At 47.9% G+C, this 26,277-nt stretch overlaps 1 protein-coding gene across 1 annotated transcript; it reads left to right on the forward strand.

Annotated features, from left to right (window-relative positions):
- Positions 24,917-25,953, forward strand: MTNR1B (melatonin receptor 1B; the record flags this gene model as incomplete). Its single annotated transcript, XM_021063941.1, has 1 exon — positions 24,917-25,953. A coding segment is annotated over one exon (897 nt), but the record flags the coding sequence as incomplete, so codon positions are not given.

Consider the following 26,277-nt stretch of genomic DNA (forward strand, 5'->3'; position numbering starts at 1 on the left):
AAGGAAAATAAAGCCAAGATGGTGTGGTTGTGCTGGGGGTGGAGGTGGGGACCTTCTCTTTTAGGAAAGACCCTCCAAAGGTGGGGTGAAAGTGGATCCTTTCAGAGTGAGGGCACATAGAGAGCAGAGACTCGGCCCATGAGGGGGCCAGGAGGCTTGAGTGAAGGGGGAGAATGGGACACTGGTAGCAGATGGGTTCAAATCATGCAGCCATGAGAAGGAGTCAGGAGTTTTTATTCTAAGTGCAAAGGAAAACCATTGGAGGGTTCTAAGCTCAGGAGCTGGCTACTTTACATTAATAAAAATATAGTCCTGGCTACTACATGGAAAATGGGGTGGCTTCAGCCAAGGTTAGAAGTAGGAATAGGGAGACTAATCTTGTACTTTTGACCTTATCCCTACATAACCAAGCAGGACCCAATGGGGACTTCCTGGAACAGAACCCCTCTTGTCCTCTGCCTGCCTTTTTTTTGGGGGGGGTGCTGCAATGTGCAGCAGCTTGATATGGGATTAGGCCAGGGATTGAACCTGGGCCACAAGGGTGAAATAACTGGATTCTAACCACAAGATCACCAGGGAACTCCCCTCTGCCTGCCTCTTGTTCACAGAAAAAGTTTAGTTTCCTTAGGCTGTCCCCAAGTTCCAAAGAATAAATCTAATTAGAGAAGTGAGAAAATGTAAAGACAGAGAAAAATAGTCAAGGAAGACAAAATAATAATAATTTAGCCATTAAACAAAGTCAAGGACCTATAGTTCCTCCTCAAGGACTCTAGAAAATATCGTGAGCCATGCCCTTTGAGTTGTTTTGCAGATACTGGTACCTCTACCAGGTGGGAGAATTTATGCTGCCTACAAGCACATGGACCCCAAATTGGTCTAAATCAGAAGGTTGATGGTGCTGACCTTGGTCACCTCATGAACAACCAATCAGAAGTATGTCCACAAGCTGACCACACACCCTGCAACCCTCTTCTTAGCACGTACCCTTTTTCTTTTTTCCCCTACGTAATCTGGAGCAAAACCCAGGGAGTTGGTTCTTTGGGACATGAGTCCGCCTTGTCCCCAGGATTGTCAGCTTCCCCAGCTATCTTCCTTATATGCCAGACTTGTCTTTCAGTATTGGGTTCTTGAGTGACAAGCAATCAAACATGAGTTCGGTAACACCTATAGAATGATAGCAGAGCATGGAAAGAATTGGATATACATGGAAGGTTTTCTTACAAGGAGATGAAAGAGAACCAGCAGGTTTGAGGATGGCTGTGGTAACTTCATTTTTAAAGAGTAAAGGATAAGGTGCTAGTGGACTGGATAAGGTTCTTTGAGGGCATTTGTCAAAATAACAGGATTGGTCCTTCCTGGTGGGTTCATGCTGTAGTGAGAAGCCTGGTGTCCAGTTGGTGTCCCCTTCCTGTGAGCCCTCACCCCCAGCTCACACCAGCATCACAGTCTTGACACAGTGATTCTCATCCATGCCCCACTTCTTTCAGAGACGGAAGAATCCCGTTCTCTAAGAAAAATCTGCTACAGCTACTGCCTTGGAGAAGGTCTTCCTTCTCAGTTTGGGGGACGTAAATCTTTCCTATGAGTCTTCTAGACTCACAATAACATCGGCAGTAATTGAGGTGGGAAAAACTGGAGACAAGTTTGGTTCGGGCATCCTTTGTCCCTATTTCACCCAGGTCTCCCTCTGCAGAGGAGGGGCGATAAGGAACAGCCATGAGAGGAGACAGGGATGGAAGGTGTGAGTGAGTTTTCACTCCGCAGAAAAATATTCTCATTCATCTGAGAAGCAGGTTTCAGCTTAGTGCGTGTTCAGTACCATGTCAGGCACTAATGGGCTAAAAAAAGGCAAAGGAAGGTACATGTCATCTTCGACTATTCTGGTCTAATGAGAGGGAGAGGGTACATTTATCAGAAACCAGTAGGGAGCCAAGTGGAGTATAAAATAAAGGTGAAATAGACTAGAGGGGTCAACACGAGTAAGAAATGAAATCAGCATTTTTTCCAAGGATGCTTGAGGAACACCTGCCTTATTTCCCCAGCCCTAGCATCACCCCATCACCTTAGTGTCAGGATTCTCTGTTTTTCCCCAGAAAGTACCAGTTTTATTGGGAAAGGAGCGATATAGTTTTAACTATCGTATTATCTTTTTTTTTCTTCTTTCTTTTTAGGCTGCACCTGCAGCATAGGGAAGTCCCCAGGCTAGGGGTCAAATCATAGCTGCAGCTCCTGACCTACACCACACCCACAGCAGCACCAGAGCAGAGCCGCATCTGTGACCTTCACCACAGCTCAGGGTAATGCTAGATCCTTAACCCATGGAGCTGGGCCAGGGATCGAACCCGAATCCTCATGGGTACCAGTCAGCTTGTTATTATTGAGCCACAACAGGAACGCCTACCTATCATATTTTCTAAAGCAAAAAATCTAGACAGCGTGACAGTGAATTTTTTTCTCCCTACTTCTTAAAATTATTATATGAAAAATTGATAAAGGTATACGAATTAGATCACACTTGATTGTCCAATTAACAAATATTCTTATTGAAGAAAGTTACACTTAGGTGTACTGGAAAATCTAGAACGGACGTCCTAGGACATTCTTTGTTGCTTTGTCAGTGCCCACATCCAGCCGCTGCAAGTCTCAGCCAAACACTGATTTAAAAAAAAAAGAATGAACTCACAGCAGGAGAAGACGGACAGGAAGAGAAAGGCTGGGACAAGGGGCGGGGGAGCAACAGCAGAGAAATTCAGGACAGTTGATGATGAAGGAAAAACAACTTGAGGAACAGAGAAGGGACCCGAGCAATCAGTTAAAGGGACCCGAGCACATCTGCCCTAGGGTATGTGTGGCACTCCCTGCACACCCAAGACATTTGAAAAATAAGCTACAAGGTTCTTCAAGGGGTATGTAGTCCTATTTGTGTTTTCTGCGAGGTGAGAGCAAGACAACTGGGCTGAGTTATCTCAGACTGTGCCACAAAGAGTGGGAATGACTAAAGGTGCCAAAGGTGCTGCCTGGGAGCTCCCACTGTGGCGCAGCGGTAAACGAATCCAGCCAGGAACCATGTGGTTTTGGGTTCGATCCCTGGCCTCGCTCAGTGGGTTAAGGATCTGGTGTGGCTGTGTGCTGTGGTTGTAGGTTTCAGACATGGTTCAGATTCTGAGTTGCTGTGGCTGTGGTGTAGGCCGGCAGCTGTAGCTCCGATTCGACCCCTAGCCTGGGAACCTCTACGTGCCACAAGTGTGTCCCTCAAAAGCAAAAAAAAAAAAAAAAAAAAAAAAAAAAAGAAGGTGCTGCCTGCATTTTCCAACCAAGAATGGGAGGAACCCAAGGTCTGACAACAGAACAAGATATTTGACCATAAGGGAAAATCATGAAGAGTCTGGGTCCTGGGATTGGCTTTTTTTTTTTTTTTTTTTTTTTTTTTTGTCTTTTTGCCTTTTCTAGGGCTGCTCCCTCGGCATATGGGGGTTCCCAGGCTAGGGGTCTAACTGGAGCTGTAGCCGCCAGCCTACACCACAGCCACAGCAACACGGGACCCGAGCCAAGTCTGCGACCTACACATAGCTCACAGCATTCTCGGATCCTTAACCCACTGAGTGAGGCCAGGGATCGAACCTCACATCCTCATGGATCCTAGTTGGGTTCATTAACCACTGAACCATGAAGGGAACTTGCAGGTTTTATGTATTTTACATTTTTATATTTTACACATGAGCAAACTAAGGCACAGAGAGGTTAAACAGTATGTCCAGGGTCACACAGCTAGGATTCTGGCTCCTGGGTTAACTACCACACTATCATCTTAGAGATGTTATTAATTGGAATGACAGTTATAGTCAAGAGGCTTTGGAATCAGCAAACCTGGGCCTGCCAGTTCTCAGCTCTGTGGCCTTGGGAAAATTAATATTACATGCCTCAGTTTCCTCATCAGTAAAATATGGATAATAAACTTATCTGTCTCAGAGAGTTGTCATTTGGAAAAATGCATAGGAAGTGGTAAAATTATCTAAATATGGTCAATAAATGATTCTTGTTATTAGATGCAGCCCTGGCCAGGGAATGTGGATGCAGAAGAAAAAAAGAGATACAGGAGTGAAGGGTGATAAGAGAAGTCTGGGGGTGTAGACCCCACAATTAGCACAACCTTATTTTGCTTCCTCCGAACAGTGAAGGTAGGTCCTGGATGCCAGAGGGATCCTGTGTACAGGAGTGGAGGCAGGGACCAGCCGTGGGGGTGGGGTGGGGGTGTGCTTGGGGGGAGCCAGTGGGCAGTGAATTCTCAGGAACTTCATCCAAGGATGGAGAATCTGGTCTCCTCTTAGGAAAGGCCATTTTCCAGGCCAAACCATCCATGTCCTCAAGAGCCGATCAGAGACAACTAATCAATCGCTGGCTGGCAGTGCTCTGCCCCCTGCCTGATGGCACAGGTGATGACAGGCCTTTACAAACAGGCCCTGGTATATAGGTGACTTTGAGGCCAAAGATACAGTTATTGCCCTGGGTTATGGGCTTCTCCATGCACAGGAGCAGACTCAAATCCCTATACTAAAGAAGGCTTCAGCTGGCTGTGGATATTAGTCTGGGGACTAAGCCAGGTCAGGCCCTGGCAAATCAACTTTTTGGAAAAAAATTAAGCAATTGCAGGGAGAGCATAGAGCCAGTCACTTGTGTATAAAATCCTGTCCGTGGAGTTCCCACTGTAGTGCAGTGGGTTAAGGATCTGGCATCGTAACTGCAGTGGCTCGGGTTCGATCCCTGGCTTGGGAATTTCTACATGCTTCATGTGTGACCACAAAAAAAAAAAAAAAAGTAGAATAAAAAAAGAATAATAATAATAAAATTCTGCCCTAGGCTGAGTGTCCCATTCAACTGGCCTTGGAGGCAAAGGTCCACTATTTTTTTGTGTGTGTGTGTCTTTTTTTTGCCATTTCTTGGGCCGCTCTCGTGGCATATGGAGGTTCCCAGGCTAGGGGTCTAATCGGAGCTGTAGCCTCCAGCCTACACCAGAGCCACTGCAATGCTGGATCCTTAACCTACTGACCAAGGCCAGGGATCGAACCTTCAACCTCATGGTTCCTAGTTGGATTCGTTAACCACTGAGCTATGATGGGAATTCCCAAAGGTCCACTATTGACTGAGGCCCTTGTTGGCTGCTAACAGCCAGTCTCTGGGGAAGGAGCTGGGTCTGCCAACAACATCTCTGCAGGGGCACCGGGTTTTCTCCTGAAAGAAGCGTGTCCCTGCGGGACAGAAGGGTGGTTACACACCCCACCCAGCTGAGACTCCAGGAAGATAGATCGATGGGCAGCCTCTGCTCCCACACGTGGAGGCCACGTCGGCTCTTATAGGACCTCACTTCCTTATGGCTCATCCCTTGGCTGGTTTCCCAGTGACTCAGTCCCCGTGGCCCCAGGTTTCAAAAGCAAACATTAAGGTCCCAAAATATATTTCCTTCTGTGGAAGTCAAAACCATCCCAACTTGGCTGTAGCCCTTTCATTTGAATTTTTTTCGCTTCTAATTTTCAGCTTGTATTTATTTTTACTAGGAAAACATACTGCTCCGTAAATTGTAAACTTTACACAACAAACTTATTTGCAGAACAGAGGGCAATTGACAAACTTTGAACACAAACTTATGGTTACCAAAGGGGACAGGTAGAGGCGGGGAAGCCCTGGGGCTTTGGGACTGGCCTATGCATACTGAGGTCTGTGGAATGACTGGCCAGCGGGGACCTGCTGTGTAGCACAGGGAACTCTGTCCAATATTCTGTGATCATCTATATGGGAAAAGAATCTGAAAGAGAAAGGATGTGTGTGTGTGTGTGTATGTGTATAATTGAATCACTTCATTGCACAGCCAAAATTATCACAACATTGTAAATCAACGATAAATAAATATATAATTATAAACTTTATAATAAAACCTTCAAATTAAAAAAAAACCTTTCAGTAAAGCAAAAATTAAACAGTTTAAATTACATGTAAATGATAATAAATAATCCATCCTAGACGGCATAGGATAATAGAGAACCACGGACCTGATTTCACTGAATTTCGAGGCAAGGGTCAGTCTTTTCTGCTCGAACACCGAGCTGTTAGATTAGATTCAAATCTGAGACACTCGGACAGTCATTCTCATGCTGCTGTTTCCCCCGAAGGGAAAGAAAAAGGCAGAAGAGTTAAAGATCATGCAACCAGCAGCGGAGAGCATCTCCTGCTCTGACCCTGCCAGAACCAGCTGGGTCTGGGACCACACGTCAGGTCTCGCCACGGGCCTGTGCGGGTCACAGGAGGAGGCCTGCCCAGAGGTGGGTTTTTGTTGTTGTCGATTTGTCTTGTTTTGCTCCTTTGTGGTATGATATCCCTCTTTCCAGACTATTCTTCACCTCAGGAAAAGAGTAGGGCAGCTTCACACTGCCAAGCAGGGGGCCAGCTTCTACGTGATCTCTATAATAAGTGTCTTTTGCAAAACTCACAGAAACATTTTCTTCCAGGGTTCAACCTGACCAACATCCTCAAGCTTTTGAGGTGGAGAAGAATCTAGAGGGTTTATTTTTTATGTATTTGTTTTTTTAATTGTTATTTCCCCAATACGATTTTTCGCCTGTACAGCATGGTGACCCAGTTACACACATGTGTATGCATTCTTTTTTCTCACATTATCATGCTCCGTCAAAGTGACTAGACGTAGTTCCCAGTGCTACACAGCAGGGAGTCCAGAGATTTTACTATCCCCCAACCACTAGAACAAAACCACATCAGGCTTTGAATTATCCTAGCTCTTGAGATCCACTAGCTGAATCTCAGCTTCTCACAGCACGCGGGAATCTGCGTCATCTCACAGAGAGGTGGGGATTAAATGAAAGTAGCCCCATGTCTCCTAGCACATAGTGAATACTCAATATTTGCTGTGGCTGCTATTTTATTTAATCAATTAATTTATTTTGGACCACTGCATGCAGCGGCTTGACGTGGGATCTCAGTTCCCAAACCAGAGATTGAACCTGGGCCGCAGCAGTGAAAGTGCCAATCCCAACCACTAGGCCACCATGGAACTGCCTGCTATTATTGTTGCTTATAATATTACTCAAAGGGCAAGTATCTCTTTCAGTCATGTTGCAACTGATTATCTAAAGAAAGTTTTATTTTTTATTTTTTAGGGCTTCACCCAAGGTATATGGAATTTTCCAGGCTAAGGATCAAATTGGAGCTATAGCTGCCAGCCCCCGTCACAGCCACAACAACGTGAGATCTGAGCCACATCTGCTCCCTGTGCCACAGCTCATGGCAACGCTGGATTCTTAACCCACTCAGCAAGGCCAGAGATCAAACCCTTGACCTCATGGTTATTGGCCATGTTCGTTTCCGCTGCGCCACAATGGGAACTCTCAGTTATTATTATTTTTTTAATGGCCACATCTGTGGCATATGAAGTTCCCAGGCTAGGGGTCGAATAGGAGCTGCAGCTTCTGGCCTATGCCTCAGCCACAGCAATGCCAGATCCCAGCTGCATCTGGGACCTGCTGTGGTAATGCCAGATCCTTAACCACTGAGTGAGGCCAGGGATCCAAGCTGCGTCCTCACAGATACTATATTAGGTACTCAACCCGGTGAGCCACAATGGGAACTCCTGGTAAGCATATATATATATATATTTTTTTTTTTTGTCTTTTTGCCTTTTCTAGGGCCACTCCCACGGCATATGGAGGTTCCCAGGCCAGGGGTCGAATCAGAGCTGTAGCCACCAGCCTACACCAGAGCCACAGCAACGCAGGATCCGAGCCACATCTGCAACCTACACCACAGCTCATGGCAACGCTGGATCCTTAACCCACTGAGCAAGGCCAGGGATCGAACCCACAACCTTATGGTTCCTAGTCAGATTCGTTAACTACTGCGCCATGACGGGAACTCCTGGTAAGCATATTTTTAAAGCTGTTTACAGCACCTTTATTTATAATAGCCAAAAATGAGAATCAGCAATCAGCTCAGGTGACAAACAGGTGAATGATTAAACTGTGATACAGACTATGGAATGACCCTCCGCGCGCATGTCCCTCCAACAAGGAAGGAACCATGAATACATGCAGCACGTGGCATGAATGATGGTGAGTGAGGCCTAAAAGCCAATCTCCAGAAGTTACAAATTGTATGGTCCATTTATATAACATTTTGAAAATGACGTAATGTTAGGAGCAGAGATGAGAGATGGGGGTGTGGCGGGAAAGTGAGGGAGATCATTAAAGGGCAACATAAGGGACCCTTGTAGTGTTGAAACTGTTCTGTATCTAACTGTGGGTGTGAACACAGGAACTACAGAGGTGATAATATTGTATAGAATTATACACACACACGTACAAGCACAAATGAATTCTCATAAAACATGTCAATGTCAATATTCTGGTTATATTAACTAGAGTTTTACAGATGTAACCCTTGGGGGAAATCAGGAAAAGTAAGCATATTTTGTTTTGTTTCCTGTTTTTTCTTTTCTTTTCTTTTTTTTCGTCTTTTTAGGGCTGCACCCGTGGCATATGGAGGTTCCCAGGCTAGGGGTCGAATTGGAGCTGTAGCCGCTAGCCTATGCCACAGCCACAGCAACACCAGATCCTAGCCATGTCTGCAAACTACACCACAGCTCACAGCAAAGCCGGATCCTTGACCCACTGAGCAAGGCCAGGGATCGAACCTGCAACTTCATGGTTCCTAGTCGGATTCGTTAACCACTGACCATGAAGGGAACTCCTTTTTTTTCTTTTTTTCTTTTTTTTAGCATATGTTGATTTGTATTTAGATTTGAGGACAGGTGTAAGGACCGTCCGTCTTGCTCATTTTTGTAACCCGAGGACAAGCCACAGGTGTTTATAATGTTGATTAACTTTTTAAAGAAACCACTTGGGAATCGTGAGCTCTCTCCTTTGTCTCTCTCCCTTCCCTGCTCCAGGATTTGACTTTCCTACCATATAATTTCATTTACCAGTGGCGGCCACTATTGGTTTTACCTATTGTGAGAAGAATCCTCTTTACCTTAAGAGGCCATCAGCTGGAGCACTGGAAGCAATTACCACTATTCTACACTTGGACGTCAACGTGGGAACTGCTCTCTGTGGCAGACATTCTTTCCGCATTGGAAGGGAAGCCGGCAAAAGTGGGGCAGGGCACAGATGTCTGGCAAACCCCTCAACAGATTCCGTTGAGTGGAGATTGGATTGGAGATTCCATTCCTCAAGGTGGCTCCCTTCTCTAGCCCAATTTCTCAGCCCCAAGCTTACTTCTTCCAGGATGTCTTCTCCATTCCTTGAATGTCATACCCTCTCTCTTAAATCAGGGCACGCTTCTCCATCACCTTGACCGTCATGGTAGCTCCAACCTCCCATCATCATGCTTTTCTCTCGAGATTGGCTTTAGTTTGTCTTGTTGATGGAGAGGTGGATTCTATTTTGGCGGAGGATGTGTGAATCTCCCAGAGCCCATAGTTTATGTTAGGCTCACTCTTGGTGTTTACGTTCTATGGGTTTGGACAAATGTAATGACGTGGATCCACCACTGTGGTTTCATACGCAGTAGTTTCCCTGGCCTAAAAATCCTCTGTGCTCTGCCTAGTCACTGTTCTTTCTCCCCTGGCCCCTGGCGATCACTGATCTTTATACTGTGTCCATGTGTTGCCTTTTCCAGAAGGTCATATAGTTGGAATCATATACTATGTAGCCTTTTCAGATTGGTTCCTTTCACTCAGTAATACTCACTTAAGATTCTTCCATGTCTGTTCATGGTTTAACATCTCTGTTTAGTGCTGAACCATGTTTCACTGTACGACTGTTCCACAGTTTCTTTATCCATTTACCCATCGAAAAACATCTTGATACTTTCTAATTTTTGGAAATTATGAACAAAACTGCTATAAACATCTGTGTGCAGGTTTTTGTGTCGAGATAAGTGTTCAGCTTCTTTGGATAAATACCAAGGAGTGAATTGATGGATCACGTGGTTTTTGTAAGAGTGTGTTTAATTTTGTAAAAGCACCGAACTGTCTTCCAAAGTGGCTGTACCATTCCCCTGAACTTTTAAGACACAGCCTGGCCAGCTGTGCCAGGACACAGCATGGACTTTCTTTCTTTCTTTCTTTCTTTCTTCCTTTCTTCCTTTCTTTTTTTTTTTTTTTTTTTTTTTTTTTTTTTTTTGCGGTTCTCCTTTTTTTTTTTTTTTTTTTTTTTTTTTTTTTTTTTTCTTTCTTTCTTCCTCCCTTCCTTCCTTCCTTCCTGTCTCTTTTTAGGGCCACACCCATGGCATACAGAGGTTCCCAGTTTAGGAGTCAAATCGGAGCTGTAGCTGCCAGGATATGCCACAGCCAGAGCAAAACAAGATCCGAGCCACATTTGTGACCTACATCACAGCTCACGGCAACACAGATCCTTAACCCACTGAGCGAGGCCAGGGATCAAACCCGCATGCTCATGGATGCTAGTCGGGTTCGTTAACCACTGAGCCATGACAGGAACTCCGGCATGGATTTCTTAGGGAGCGAGTACCCCAATGCCTAAGGTCCAAAGGTCTTTAGATACCTCTTGTGGGTATGTGTGTGGTCATATTCCAGGGCAGCAGAGGACAAGTACCCTGTGTTTCATACTCAGTTAGCCAATTGTGTGTTGTTGGTGAGTCAGAACTGGGGCAATGTGTATTCGACTCACCTCTCCTGCGGCTGTGCAGGTGTTCACAGCCAGAGGAGTGCTGCTCTGTGTTTGCTACATGTACCCTTGTAAGAATAAGTTCCTGGTCAGATTCGTTAACCACTGAGCCACGACGGGAACACCCCACAATCTTTTTTTTTCATATTCATGAACCACAATTCTTTTTTAAGTCTTTTTTTATTAAGCAGATTTGACTTACAATGTTGTGCCAATTTCTGCTGTACAGCAAAGTGACCCAGCCTCTCTCTCTCTCTCTCTCTCTCTCTCTCTCTCTCTCTCTCACACACACACACACACACACACACACACACACACACACATACAGAGATACATTCTTTTTCTCATATCATCTTCCATCACCTTCTATCCCAGAGATTGGACACTGGTCCTCGTGCTATAGAGTAGGACCTCATTGTCTAAACAATTCTTCAAATTCAATCTCTCCCATCCCTTGATCCCACCTCTTCCCATGACCCAGCAGCACCCCTGCCCCTCGTGTTCTCATCATCTTCCATTTAATGCCATCCTGCCATCCGAGGGTCCATCTTCCCATCATGCCCTTGCACTTCCTTCAGAGAGTTACTCCTTGCTGGCAAATCAAATCCTGAGCCAAGTTCACTCTGCCTTCTCTGTGTCTCTCCTGAGCAGCTCCAACTTGCTGCTTGACAACTACCGACAAGGCTGACCAGCTTTGTTTAAACTCCATCATCCTAAGCTGTACAGGGGCGATCGCTCTGACACACCTGTCATGCTTTCCTACTTAAAGTTCCCATTTTCTGAAATAACATTTCAGACCTCCTGTCTTCACATCTCCCACACTCTTTCCTCCCCAACCCAGCTAATGAGGTAGCTTCGAACTCCTGAGAACATGCCAGCTGGAGAGGAAATCCCTCATCGCACACCAGTCTAGAAACATCTTTGGATTTGCACTGGCTTCTGCTCCTTTTCACTGCAGAGGAGAAAGTCGCTCTCCCCTAATAATACTTTCCTTCCTTGGCCTCTGGATGGGCTCATTTTCCAAGGAATTTGTTCCTTTAATTATTATCTCCTTCTCTTGCATCTTCACACCATAGAGTCCCTCCCTTTCCACTGGATCCTTTTTTCTTTTTTGGAGGGTGGAGTGGGACGGAAGTGGGAGAGTATAATTTACATACAATAACTCAAATAACATCCCAGAAATTTATTTCATGCTCCATTCCAATCAGTCATCCCCACAGGCAACCACTGCTCTGAGTACTCTCACTATAGATCGTTTTTTCCTATTTTTGGATGTCATATAATTGGAATGGTATAGAATGTACCTTTTTGTATCTAGCTTCTTTTACTCAATATAATATTTTTTAGATTAATCTGTGTTGTTGTATATATATCAGGGTTTTTTTTGGTTTTTGTTTGTTTGTTTGTTTGTTTTTTCTGGCTGTGCCTGCAGCATGTGGAATTTCCCAGGCCAGGGATCAAACCTGTGCTGCAAATGTAACCAGAGCCACAGCAGTGAAAAGTCAGATCCGTAACCTGCTGAGCCACCAGGGAACACCTGTATACCAGCAGTTTTATTGCTGAGTGGTATTCAGCAATAGTGTGTGAATATACCACAATTTGTTGACCCATTTATCTGTGGATGGACCTTTGGGCGGTGTCCAGGTTTGGGCTACGCTATGTAAGGCTGCTGTGGGCATTCTTGCACAAGTCTTTTTGTGGACCTAACATTTCATTTGTTTCATTTGCATTTCATTTCCGGTCATAAGATGGTGCATGTTTAATTCTACAAGGAACTATCCAAGAGCTCTTTAAAGTGGCTGCACTACTTTGCAGTCTCATAAAAGCAATGTATGAGAGTTCCGGGTACTTTACCTCCTCACCCAATAGAGGATTATCTGTTGTTTTGATTTTAGTGATTCTAGCGATGTAAAAAGAGCGTAAGACAATGCTTGGCATAAAATCACCCTCAAGAGAGATGAGCAATTGTTATTGTCAGTGTAAGTGCTCGAACATTTCAAAATAAAGAGCATCTAAGTGTCTTCTTTCTCATAACCATGACACTCTTCTTTTTGTTCTAACCCCTCCAAAAAACATATTTAAGTATTACCATGTTTAGCTAGATGTTCCTAAATCTATTAAAGTATTGTCTTGGCTTTATAAAGGGACAGGGCAGAGACCTCACCAATACCGCCCACGATAAACGGCTAGTGCTCAATAAATAGCACAGGTTAGGAGTTCCCGTCGTGGCGCAGTGGTTAACGAATCCGACTAGGAACCATGAGGTTGCGGGTTCGGTCCCTGCCCTTGCTCAGTGGATTAACGATCCGGCATTGCCGTGAGCTGTGGTGTAGGTCACAGATGCGGCTCGGATCCCGAGTTGCTGTGGCTCTGGCGTAGGCTGGCAGCTACAGCTCCGATTAGACCCCTAGCCTGGGAACCTCCATATGCCGTGGGAGCGGCCCAAGAAATAGCAAAAAGACCAAAAAAATAGCACAGGTTATTGTCTTTCCCCTGCAGCTGTCTAGAGACAGCTCTTTTGCTCTGGGATTTGTCCCCATAGCCTGGAATTCTCTTTGGCCCTTCACAACCCCGTGGGAACCTCAAACCTGCCCTTCTGACAACCCATCAATCAGCAGGTCCCCAGGAACTGCATCTTCTCCAGTCCGCAAACTTGGAGGATTGTCTAGGGGGATTCTGTGTTCTGGGGCGTGGCGGTGTGCCCAGGCACTGAGGCCTGACCTGGGCCAGGCACGTGCTGGGCTCCCGGTGGCAGCGCCGTCGCAGCTGCTCCTGAGGGAGCCTGGGAGGGACGTGCTCCTTTTGGCAACGCCCGCACCCCAGGTCCTCCTCCCATTCCTACCTTTTTCTCCGCCCCCTGTCCATGCTTAATTTACTGTCTCCTCCAGATCCCTCCTCACTGGGTTCCTTCCTCCCCCGAGCGGCCTGGGCTGGAAAGTGGGGAGGCAGGAGCGCGGGCTCGGCACGGCGCGCCCTGCCTGCGGAGGGACGAGGTGCGCGGTGGCCCGCGCGGCGCGCCACGGTCCACGATGCCGGAGAACGGCTCCTTCGCCAACTGCTGCGAGGCGGGCGGCCTAGCGGAGCACCCGGGATGGCTAGGGGCGGGCGACGCGCCGCCCTCCAGGACCCCCCGGCCTCCCTGGGTGGCGCCCGCGCTGTCGGCTGTGCTCATCGTCACCACCGCGGTGGATATCGTGGGCAACCTCCTGGTCATCCTCTCGGTGCTCGGGAACCGCAAACTCCGGAACGCAGGTGAGTGCCGCGCGGGCTGCTGAATCCGGCGCTTCCCTTGTCTGGACCCTGACCCTGATCCGGCCACCCTCCCGCTTTGTCTCTCCTCAGCCCTGTGCGCCGCGTTCCCTTCTTTCTAGTCAGTCCCCCAAGTGTGGTCTTCAACTCAAAAGTTAAGAGTGAGTTGCTGCCTTCCCCGACGCTCGGCTTTGGAGCCTGCCTCTTGCAAATGGACTAGGACGCCCTTGGCGCATCCGTTGCCAGTGAGTTGGGCGAAGTTTGCTTGCGCACTTTTTGGCAGAGCGCGCCGCTGTGGAAGCCCACGTGGCTAAAGCCATGGCTATCCTAGACGCTTCGAATGTGCCGGTCCAGAGGGGGCCCCGAAATCTCAGGATCTTTTAACACGTCCTTCCCTTCCCAGCCAGGCGCTGTGGTTCACGCAGTGGGTGCCCAGGAAATAGGTGCTGAGACAACGAGTGACTTGATGGAAGAGCTTTGGTGGGTTGTCTGTCAGAAACTGACCTCCAGATCATCTTGGTTCCAACCAAGACAGCGCAAAGACAGAAATCTGTAGGCTCGGCTTGGATGGAAGTAAATTGCTTTGAGATAACAGTGGTCTTTGCTGAAGACAGGGAATTCTAGGATTAAAGGAAGATTAAAGCAATGATTGGGCAAAATAGTGTTGCAACCCTGAAAATATTGTTCCACTTTCAATTCACCCTCATTGCAGATTCCCCTTCCTCAGGTCTACAGAGGAACAAAACCAGAGGGAGAAAGTCTCTGAACTCTGGTCCTGAGGGGTCACTGGGGGCACGCTGTCCATTTCAGCTTGGGAGAAGCTCAATGACATGTTTGTCAATTTGTCATTTTGCAGTTTGGGCCTGAGGGGCAACTCAAATAGAGAGTGAATTGAAAAGATTGCTGAAAGCCAATTGTATAGCTTAAACATGGTTTTCTAAGGAGGCAGACCAGTCAGAAAGGTTATTTTTAGTAAATTGTTATTATAGTTTGTGTGGCCCTATGGTTTTTATCTAAAGAACAAACAAAACATTAAAATGTGACCTTCTATCCATAATGCGGGAAATTTTACATCATTAAGAAGTAATCGTTTCGTGACAAATGGCAGCTAGACTTATCATGGCATCGGTTTGAAATGTACAGAAATATATCACTAGAAATTAACATAGTGTTGTAGGTCAATTACACTTCAAAAACAACAAACAAACTCATAGAAAAAGAGGTCAGATTTGTGGTGACCAGAGGCAGGAGTTTGGGGAAGAGAGAGAAGTGGATGAAAGTGGTCCAAAGTCCAGACTTCCAGGTATAAGAAAAATAAGTACTTGGGCTGTCATGTACACGTTAGCTATAACTGCCACTGCTCTATGTTATATACGAAAGTTGTGAAGAGGATAATTCCTGAGTTCTTCATCAGAAGGAAAAAAAATATTTTTTTTCTATTTCTTTCTGTGTCTATATGAGCTGATAGATATTCACTAAACTTACTGCGGTCATTGTTCTGTAATGTAGGTAAGTCAGATATCATGCTGTAGACCTTAAATGCATGCAGTGCTCTGTGTCAGGTGTATCTCAGTAAAACTAGAAGAAGAAAAAAGCTTTCTAATTCAGTCATTTCAGTAGTGATGGCTGGTATTATTGGCCATACCTTTTCAAGATGTTATTGTGCCTTTGAGGAAAGAGCAGGTTACCATCACAAAGTTGTAGTTAAGATTTCTATCATCTTGTCTTTTTATAGCAGTGGGAAGAAGTCATTTCCTGCCCCAGGAGACAATGAGGAGGTAGGGCCACTCTCCCTGACAAATCAGGGGGTTAGAGAAGCGGGGGCTGCCTAACACGGGCCAGGTGCTCAGGGGAGCTCACGATGCTTCCTTTTGCCTGAAGGAGACAGGCTTATTCTCCCCTCCTCCAGCCTGCCGGGAGCTGGCTGCTTCTGCTCTCCTGGTGAAGTTCAGGGAAGCTTATTGATGTCTGAGCATGGCAGGTGGGGATGATGAGCAGGTGAAATCCCTGGCCCGGCCTGCTTTCTATCCTGTCTGCATCTGGCTGAATCTGCTACAGCCCAGCACCATAAAAAATTTTTCTTTTCTTTCTTCCTTCCTTCCTTTCTATCCCTCTCTCTTTTTCTTTCTTCCTTCCTCTCTCTTTCTTTCTTCCTTCCTTCTCTCTCTCTCTTTCTTCCTTTCTCTCTCTCTCTTCCTTCCTTTCTCTCTCTCTCTCTTTTTTTTTTTTTTTGGCTTTTTAGGGCCGCACCTGCAGCATATGGAGTTCCCAGGCTAGGGGTTGAATCAGAGCGCAGCTGCTGGCCTCACCACAGCCACAGCAACTCAGGATCCGAGCCGCATCTGCAACCTACACCACAGTTCACGGCAACGTCGGATCCTTAACCCACTAATCGAGGCCAGGGATCAAACCTGAGTCCTCACAGATACTAGTTAGATTCATTTCCACTGAGCCACAATGGGAACTCCCCAGAAAAAATTTTAACACCTGATTAAAAGATATTCATTCCTAAGACATTGGTGGCTGCTCCAGTCACACAAGTTAACCATTTTTGATCCTTGGCTTTATCGATGATAGCCATGAAAAATCATTAATTTTATTATCATTATAATTAATTAATCATTATTGTATTAATATCAACTAAATACCTTTGGCAGCCTGAGTTTTCAAAAGATGCCTAAAACCCTGCAGCACCTTGGGCGTTCTCTGGTGCCTCAGCTGGTTAAGAATCCAGTGTTGTCACTGCTGTGGCTTGGGTCACTGCTGTGGTGCAGGTTCGATCCCTGGTCTAGAAACTTCTGCCTGACCTGGGTGTGGCCGAAAAAAACAAACAAAAAACCCTACATCACTTTGAATATTTCAGCACGCATTCCACTATTAATCATATCTTCTCTTACTGGAGAATTTGGACTTAAATACGAAGCTCTTATCTTAGACCTCTTTATAATTGAGTCTGGCTCCTTAATTCGTTGGTATTAAAAGATAGGGCTGTGACAAGGGGAACGTGTATATTTCCAATAACCAAGATGCACAGCATATATTAAGGTTACGGCATCTTTACTTGACTATTATTACAAACCCACTTTCTCTGTGTGCCAGACTCTTGTCCTCAGTTACAGGCATGTTTCTGACACCGGGGCAGGTGACTAGATGAATTGTCCTTTTGGGGAGGGAACGCCTCCATCTGCTCACACCTTGGGTTGACTTTTTCAGAGATGGCACTAGACCAAGGCAGGCTCAGAGGAAGGTGGGAAGGTGGGAGATGGGTCAAGGCACTGACCCAACTTGGAAGGTAAGGCCAGGTGGGTGTTACACTCTTTGCCCTGTACCCAGAGCCTTGCACATTGCACAGCGCTGGTGCATGGCACACTTCTCAGTGTGTACTCCCTAGGGGCTGCCACACTTCGGGCTCTCCTGACAGCATCTGAGGACTTTTCCTTGTGCCTGCCCCTGCCTCTCAACCCCAGGCCCCACCTCGCCAGTGTTCATCCTGTATTTTCTCTCTCTTCCTCTCCTGCTCTTACAGAACCTGCCTCCATCAAGTTCCCTCTCTCTCTTTCCTGTATTTTCCATTTTTGTCTTTTTCCCTTTAGCCTACATTCTCACACACACAAACACATGCCACACACACGCACACAAAGGGGCCCCATTGTTTAAAAGAAAAAAAGTTCCTTGCTCTTACGTCTCCTTCTAACTTCCTTTTTTTTTTTTTTTTTTTTTGTCTTTTTTTGCCTTTTCTAGGGCCGCTCCCATGGCACATGGAGGTTCCCAGGCTAGGGGTCTAATTGGAGCTGTAGCTACTGGCCTACACCACAGCCACAGCAACGCCAGATCCGAGCTGTGTCTGCAACCTACACCACAGCTCACAGCAATGCTGGATCCTTAACCCACTGAGCAAGGCCAGGGATCGAACCCGCAACCTCATGGTTCCTAGTCAGATTCGTTAACCACTGAGCCCCAACCGGAACTCCTCCTTCTAACTTCCTGACTTCCTCTCTCCTTCCCTCCTCAGCCAGACATCCTAATATAACAGCTTACATCCATTAATTGCCTCATTGCTTCCCGTTTCCTCCTCAGTCCCCTGGGGTCTGCCCTCTGTGCTGCGTCTGACACCGAGGGCCACTCCCTCCTTGGGACCTGCCATTCCTGGGGCTTTCCTGACACTGTTTTTGGACCTCTGTCCTCTCTTCCTCTCCCAACTCGTCATTCCTGAGAGTCATTCTTGGTTCCTTCATTCCCAAGTCCTCAGATTTTTTGTCTCATAGTGTCTTCCAATTTCCCCCTTTCCTGCCCTCCCCACTCCTATTGCCCCCATTACACCCTCATGATCTCTAGCTCTCTCTCTTTTTTAATTAAAAAAATTATTTTTGGCATGGCTATCGCATGCAGAAATTCCCCAGCCAGGGATCAAACCTGTGCCACAGCAGTGACAATGTCAGATCCTTAACCCACTGAGCCACCAGGGAACTCAACCCTCATCCTCTGTTGAGCAAACCATGTCCATGGTCATCAGACAGCTCTCCCCACTCCTCCTTGTTATCAAGGCCAGAGTCAGCCCTGCCTCCAGGGACCACCCTGCATCTACAGAACAAGTGTCTAGCTTCAGAGCACGACTGGCTCACACCTCTGGAGCCAGCCTCACCCACCCAACATCACAGCCTTGTCTCTCTTCTCCCACTCAATTCAGTGTGAGCTGTCGCCCCTCCCGCATAGTCTCTGTGTGTGTTTTCTGATGCTCCATCCCTGCTTCTCTCTCTCTCTCTCTCTTTTTTTTTTTTTTTTTTTTTTTTTTTTGTCTTTTTGCCTTTTCTAGGGCTGCTTCTGCGGCATATGGAGGTTCCCAGGCTGGGGGTTTAATTGGAGATGTAGACGTAGCCGCCGGCCTACACCACAGCCACAACAACACGGGATCTGAGCCGCGTCTGCAACCTACACCACAGCTCAAGGCAACGCCGGATCGTTAACCCACTGAGCAAGGGCAGGCACCGAACCCGCAACCTCATGGTTCCTAGTCAGATTCGTTAACCACTTTGCCACGACAGTTACTCCACGATCCCTGCTTCTTTTAGGCTAATGAATATCTCTTTCAAATCCCTTCCTCAGCTCCCCTGCGGGCTGTTGATTCTATCACTAATGCCATGAAAGGTGTGGTTACCGTCCCTGCCCACCCCAGGCTCCCAGGTGCCCTCCCATCCAGCACACCCCTGCTATGCTGCTCTCTCCCACTGGACTGTGAACTCATTGAGAGCAGAGACTTTTATTCCATTTCTGTCCAGAGAGCTACTGTACACATATCTATATTTATATCTGTACCTGTATCTATATCTATATCTGTTGGAACAAACTGAAACGGGCAAGATACCAGGAAAGCAGTGGGACGGAAGATGTTCATTTGGCTTCATGAGGCGAAGTAGGCTCAGTTAGACACTCAGCCCGCTCACACCGTAAGTACGCTTCTCACGGAACCAAATTGCTTTGAGCGCTGAAACCCCAGAGTATGTCTCACTCTTGTCCTCGAAAGCTGACTGGCATCTGCACTAAGGGTACTGGTTCTGTGTGCTCAGCCGCTCCCTAAAATTGTGCCCCAGTAACTCAGGCAGTTTGCCTCTTACCGCTCTGGCTTGAGGCTGCCCCCTTTAAACTGCCTGTGACATGGGAGCGTCTTGCACTTCCCTGCACCATCGAGACAGTCGGCCACACTGAGGAGTGGAGAGAAATGGAGAGGGAGTCTCTGTGGACAAGAGGGACGCACGAAGAGCGCCCCAGCCCAGCCGCACAGAGACCTCATTTTCCAGGTGAAACTGGAGGGTCAGGAACCGAGGTCTGACCATGGGTTTCTGTGCTGCAAGTGGATTAAGAGGCTGCCGGGGAGGTGTTGTTAGGGGACACGTGACCATACAGGGGATGTCCCCAGGATTTCAAGCAGGATGTGTATGGAATATTTGACATGGGGGTTACCCAGGAAAACACGGAGGATCTGGTGGCTGAACACCCAGGTCCTTGTCCAGGGTCCCCTCTGTCTTCTGGATGCCCAGTGATGCCCAGAGTTTGCATCATCTTTTATCCAGAACCAGTGGCTGCATGGCAGACTTGTTTTTTTAATTGATATTTATATATTTTGTCTTTTTTATCTTTTTAGGGCCACACCCACGACATATGGAAGCTCCCAGGTGGGGACTGATTCAGCTGTATCCGCCAGCCTACACCACAGCCACAGCAACACCGGATCCAAGCTGTGTCTGTGACCTCCACCCCAGCTCACGGCAACGCTGGATCCTTAACCCACTGAGCGAGGCCAGGGATCGAAGTCGAGTCCTCATGGATGCTGGTGATGTTCATTACTGCTGAGCCTCGATGGAACCTCCCATTGCAGATTTCTTGATGGGAATTGTCAGCCTGAACCTGCCGGGTATAGACATCCCCAGTTACGTCAGAGCAGAGCCCGCTGTGTGGCCCCTTTCCTTGCTCTTGCCTCCCATTCGTGGATTGAGGAGGTAAATGATGAATGAATAAATAGGCTGACCCTGAGTGAAAGATCTTGAAAGGCCTGGAGGAGATACACACACACACACACACACACACACACACACACACACACACACGCCATAGCTGCAGCAGGATGTTCCAGGGCCAGGGACTGAACCTGCACCACAGCAATGACCTGAGCCACAGCAGTGACAAACTGGATCCTTAACCTACTGAGCCACCAGGGAACTCCATTCTTTTTTTTTTTTTCCTGGAGGAAATATTGAATAGACCTGCACCCCTGCCCTCTAGGAGTTAAAGGTAAGGTAGAGCCTACTTCATCCCGGCTCTATCCTCCCATCGCATGTCCTAGAGACATCCCTTGGCAACAAGTGTCTTTTGACCTGCTGGGCTTGAGGGGCTTGAAGTGTTCCTTATCAGTTGAAGACCAAACTGGGCTGCACTGGACCCCTCCCTGCTGTTGCCTGACCTTTCAGCTTCCCATTTTTGCTCTGAATGCTCTATTTTTCTCTTTACCTAACAAAATGAAAGCATTTTAAATCTCATAATTAGGTCTTTCGCCAAACAATCAGGAAAGCTCCTAATCCTGGTTAATTCCTCCCGTGGAGTCCTCAGCCGCCTGGTGTGTGAACTCTTTCATGAGCGACTACCTTTTTTTTTTTTCCTCCCCAAAGCTGGCGTCTGTATTTAGCATGATATGCTGCAAAACTCAGAAAATCCTGATGCCACTCTTTGGTCTACAATTTAAAATCCTTATGGTTGAAAGAGGAAATTGAGGGGTGGGATTAAAGTTGCGGTTCTGAGAGCGTTTACACTCAAGAGGCAATATCCTTACCTACTTCACAGGCTTTACCCTATTCGACCTCTCACATCGCCCAGAGGGTCTAGTCCAATGGCATGAGCCTTTTTCTTTTTTTTTTTTTTTTTTTTTTTTTTTCCGTCTTTTTGCCTTTTCTAGGGCTGCACCCATGGCATATGGAGGTTCCCAGGCTAGGGGTCAAATCGGAGCTACGCTGCTGGCCTACACCACAGCTCACGGCAACGCCGGGTCCTTAACCACAGAGCAAGGCCAGGGATAGAACCATGTCCTCATGGATACTAGTAGATTTGTTTCCACTGAGCCACAGTGGGAACTCCTACATTGCCTATTTGAGCTCCATGACCAGGGAAAGCAGGGTGGGTGTGGGGAAGATGCGCAAGGGAAGGAGGAGGCTTTCTTGTCCAGCACTCTCCTGCCTGATGAAGGCTAGACAGCTCCGCATCTGCTGGCTCTTCCCCACATTCCCAGATCCCCATTAAGGACTAGATTTCCCAAAAGGGAGGAGAGAAGAGGCCGGGAGGGAGGGGACCACGGCGTTGCGTGTGTGGAGGGATGTGCCGAGTCTTAGAGGGAGTTCCATATGAGCACGGGACCCTGTTGTAGTGGTCTGTCTCCACTGCGATGCCCTGTCTGAGGCAGATGGAAATAGGTCACACCAAGACTTGTGGGGTAAATATTCATGAGAAGCCTGCGCATGGGGTGATGAGCACAGGCAGTTCATCCCAGGTGATTTCTCACCGGTCTGGGAAAGATGGGAAGAAAGAACTAGTTCTCCCTTTGACATCCTCTAGACGGGGCTGGCTTCTTACAGCTGGGAGACAAAACAAGAGTTTTATTCGTCTCATTTGGAATTGTGTCAGGCAAGTCAGGACGTCTGGGCAGATGGGGCTTCAGCAAGACCGGTTGATTTCAGCCTTTTAGGAACAGCCGGAGGAACAGGGAGAGTAATCGAGTTGAATGTGTTCTGCCCACTATTTACAAGCTGTTTGCCAGCCCCTGGGGCATTATTAGGGGATGAGCCACATTAACACGGCAGAGCTCCACTGGCTTGCCCCAGAAACAGCTGGCGGTGCTGGCACCGGCTCCCGGGCGCTCTTGACTTTCTCTGCACGTGCTTACAAGTGCCAAGAGCGTCTTTGCCGCTCAGCCAGGAGGCCAGCCAGCCCTGCAGAGACCAATATTCCCACGTTGGAAAGAAGGGATTTTCTGCACGGAAACAGCCATGTGGAGTTGCATGAGGAGGGGAAAGAAGGCTCCAAGAGAAGAGGAGGAAACCTGCAGAGGAAGAGTCGCAGAGAAAGAAGTCGAGTAGCCCCGTTGGTTCAAAGTGGCAGAACTGAGATTTCTCCAGGTCACTCCAACTTTCGGTGCCACTTCAAAATGTCAAAAGAACATTCAATTTTTTTTTTTTTGAGGAATCTCCATGTGGTTTTCCACAGTTTGCATTCCTACCAACAGTGTATGAGGGCTCCCTTTTCTCCACATTTTTGCCATTGTTATTTGTGTTCTTTTTATCATAGCCAACCTGACAGGTGTGAGGTGGTAGCTCATGTGATTTTGATTTGCATTTCTCTGATGGTTGGTGATGTTGAGCATCTTTTCATGGGCCTGTTGGCCATCCATCTGTTTTCCTTGGAAAAATGTCTTTTCCAGTCTTCTGCACATTTTTATTTATTTATTTATTTTTGTCTTTTTGCCTTTTCTAGGGCCGCTTCCGCAGCATATGGAGGTTCCCAGGCTAGGGGTCTAATCGGAGCCGTAGCCACCAGCCTACGCCAGAGCCACAGCAATGCGGGATCCGAGCGTGTCTGCAACCTACACCACAGCTCACAGCAACACCGGATCCTTGACCTACTGAGCAAGGCCAGGGATCGAACCTGAAACCTCATGGTTCCTAGTCAGATTCGTTAAGCACTGCGCCACAACAGGAACTCCTTCTGCACATTTTTAAATTGGGCTGTTTGGCAATATTTTTTTGATCTTGAGTTGTATGAGCTGCTTATGTATTTTGGATATTAACCCCTTGTAGGATGAATCATTTGCAATGATTTTCTACCATTCAGTAGGATTGTCCATATGATCCTGGGTATATATCTGAAAAAAGAAAAAAGAAAGAAAACACTAATTGGAAAAGATGCATGCACCCCAGTGTTCATAGCAGCATTATTTATAATTGCTAAGATGTGGGAGAAACCTAAGAACGCACACAATGGGATAGTACTCAGCCACAAAAAGAATTACATTTTGCCATTTGCAACAGCACAGGTGGACCTGGAGAGTATTGTACTTGGTAAAATAAGTCAGACAGAGAAAGACAAATACTGTGTGATATCACCTATATGTGGAATCTAGCAAAGAAAACAAACTAGTGAATATAACAAAAAAGAAACTGATTCACAGATATAGAGAACAAACTGGTGGTTACTACTGGGGAGAGGGAAGGGGGCAATCTAGTGATAGGGGATAAAAGAGGGAGAGACTCCTACATACAAAATAAATAAGCTACAAATACCACCCAGGGAATATATTTTGTAATAACTTTAAATGGAGTATAATCTATGAAAATATTGAATCACCAGATTGTACATCTGAAATGATTACAATATTGTATATCAACTATCCTTTTTTGTTTTTGTTTTTTGTTGTTTAGGGCCACACCTGTAGCATATGGAAGTTCCCAGGCTAGGGATGGAATCAGAGCTGCAGCCACTGGCCTATACCACAGCCACAACAATGTAGGATCCAAGCCACATCTGTGACCTACACCACAGCTCATGGCAACACCGGATCCCTGACCCATTGAGTGAGGCCAGGGATTGAACCCGCATCCTCATGGATCCTAGTGGGTTTGTTTCTGCCGCGCCACAGCAGGAGCTCTGGTGTGCATTTCTTGCCTTGTGGTACCAACCAGAAGGAATTTGAGGGGGCTTTTTTCCCATTAGGAAAATAGATCCCTGAGCTAGTAGAATAGGAAGGAATCTAGCAGTTCAGGCTAGGCAGCGTTCTCCTTTACCTTCCAACCTTTACGTGGATGTCTTGAGAGACAGGGAAGCTCCCTACCTCGCAAGCACTTTACCTGTCCAAGTCATCTTCTCTCTTCAGGTACCCCATCCTGGCTCCCTCGGGCCCTAACCTAGCTCCGGTCTTAGGAACGCTTGGGTCTTGAGAACCCCAGGGAGCTAACGCAGTCCTTTCTGTTGGTCCTCTGGGGGGTGACCCCAAGCATCTGGGGCCACAGTAGGCCTCAAGCAGGGTACTTGGGGGCCTTCCAACTCCCCAAGGGCAGGTCTACAGTCTCCTATGAGGTGGGGTGGGAATTTGTGTTGGGACAGGGCAGGCTGGGGACAGTCCTTTCTCTCCCTGTGGGTTCCTATGTAGCTGCAGGTGCAGAGTCTGTATCACTTGATGATCTGACTGAGGGGAACGCCCAGCTGCGTGGCTCTTGGGCTCCTTTTTCCAAACCCCCTTGAAGTTAGACTAAAACCTGGCTTTTCTCATTGCTGTGCCTTTTGGCTCCTTCCCATCTCCCTGATGTTCCAGGCCCCTGAAGTGGTCATAGCAGCCTCTGCGGAGAGTCCCCCGATGCAGGGTAACAGTGGACTGTCGGTGTCCAGCAGGGAGAGTCCCTCTGGCAGGAATAAAGAATAGAGATCAGGGGGCCTCGTCCTGACTCTTGCTTGTGTTTTCTATTCCAGGTAACTTGTTCTTGGTGAGTCTGGCCTTGGCCGACCTGGTGGTGGCCTTGTACCCTTACCCACTAGTCCTCGTGGCCATCTTCCAGGACGGCTGGGCCCAGGGGGAGGTGCACTGCAAGGCCAGTGCCTTTGTGATGGGCCTGAGCGTCATTGGCTCCGTCTTCAACATCACTGCCATCGCCATTAACCGCTACTGCTACATCTGCCACAGCCTGGCCTACCACCGCCTCTGCCGCCGCTGGCACACCCCCCTCTACATCTGCCTGGTCTGGCTGCTCACCCTGGCAGCCCTGGTGCCCAACTTCTTCGTGGGGTCCCTGGAGTACGACCCGCGCATCTACTCCTGCACCTTCGTCCAGACGGCCAGCGCCCGGTACACGGGGGCAGTGGTGGCCGTCCACTTCCTCCTTCCCATGGCGGTCGTGTGCTTCTGTTACCTGCGCATCTGGGTGCTGGTGCTCCGGGCCCGCAGGAAGGTCAAGTCGGACAACAAGCTGTGCCCCAGGTCCAGCAACGTCCGGAGCTTCCTGAGCATGTTCGTGGTGTTCGTGATCTTCGCCGTCTGCTGGGCGCCGCTGAACTGCATCGGCCTCGCCGTGGCCGTCAACCCAGAAGCAGTGGCTCCCCAAGTCCCCGAGGGGCTCTTCGTTGCTAGCTACTACCTGGCTTATTTCAATAGCTGCCTTAACGCCATCATCTATGGGCTCCTGAACCAGAACTTCCGCAGGGAATTCCAGAAGATCATCTCTGCCCTCTGGAACCCACGGCGCTGCATGCAGGACTCTTCCAAGGGCAGCCAGGCCGAGGGGCCAGAGAGCCAAGCTCTCCCCGAGGTTAGCGCCCAGCGCCCTGTTGGGGCAGATACTCTGTAGAGCGCTCACTGACTGGGCGACAATCTCATGCGATGGTGGGAGTGAACCTGCTCCCAGGGCAGGATCGGGCAGCCTGCTGGGCGGTGCTCACCTGTTCACAGGACAGCACACGGCTGGTGGAACTTGATCCTGTGGACCAGACGCCCATCAGCACCCCTGGTTCAGGCTCTGGACCCGGCACACATGCTCTCAGGGCTGCGCTGGCGGCTTGGTGCCAGCAAGATAGAACCAAGGAAGGACTAGAATGCCCTGGAATGGAGGAGGCCACTTCCTTGCCCTGGGCTGCCCTCTCGCTCACCTGCTTCGCCTCCTTGCTGCTTTTGCTCTTTCCCCCATGGGCAGCAGGAGGGGCTGTCTTCGCTGTTAGCAAAGATGGAAGAGCAAGCCCTGCAGTGCTAGAAGGTGGGTCCCTCTGCAGGGCCTCCGGGGCTCACGTGGTGCAGAGGGCAAGGGTCCTGCACTCT

Source organism: Sus scrofa, chromosome 9 (genome assembly GCF_000003025.6).
Source record: "Sus scrofa isolate TJ Tabasco breed Duroc chromosome 9, Sscrofa11.1, whole genome shotgun sequence".
NCBI lineage: Eukaryota > Metazoa > Chordata > Mammalia > Artiodactyla > Suidae > Sus > Sus scrofa.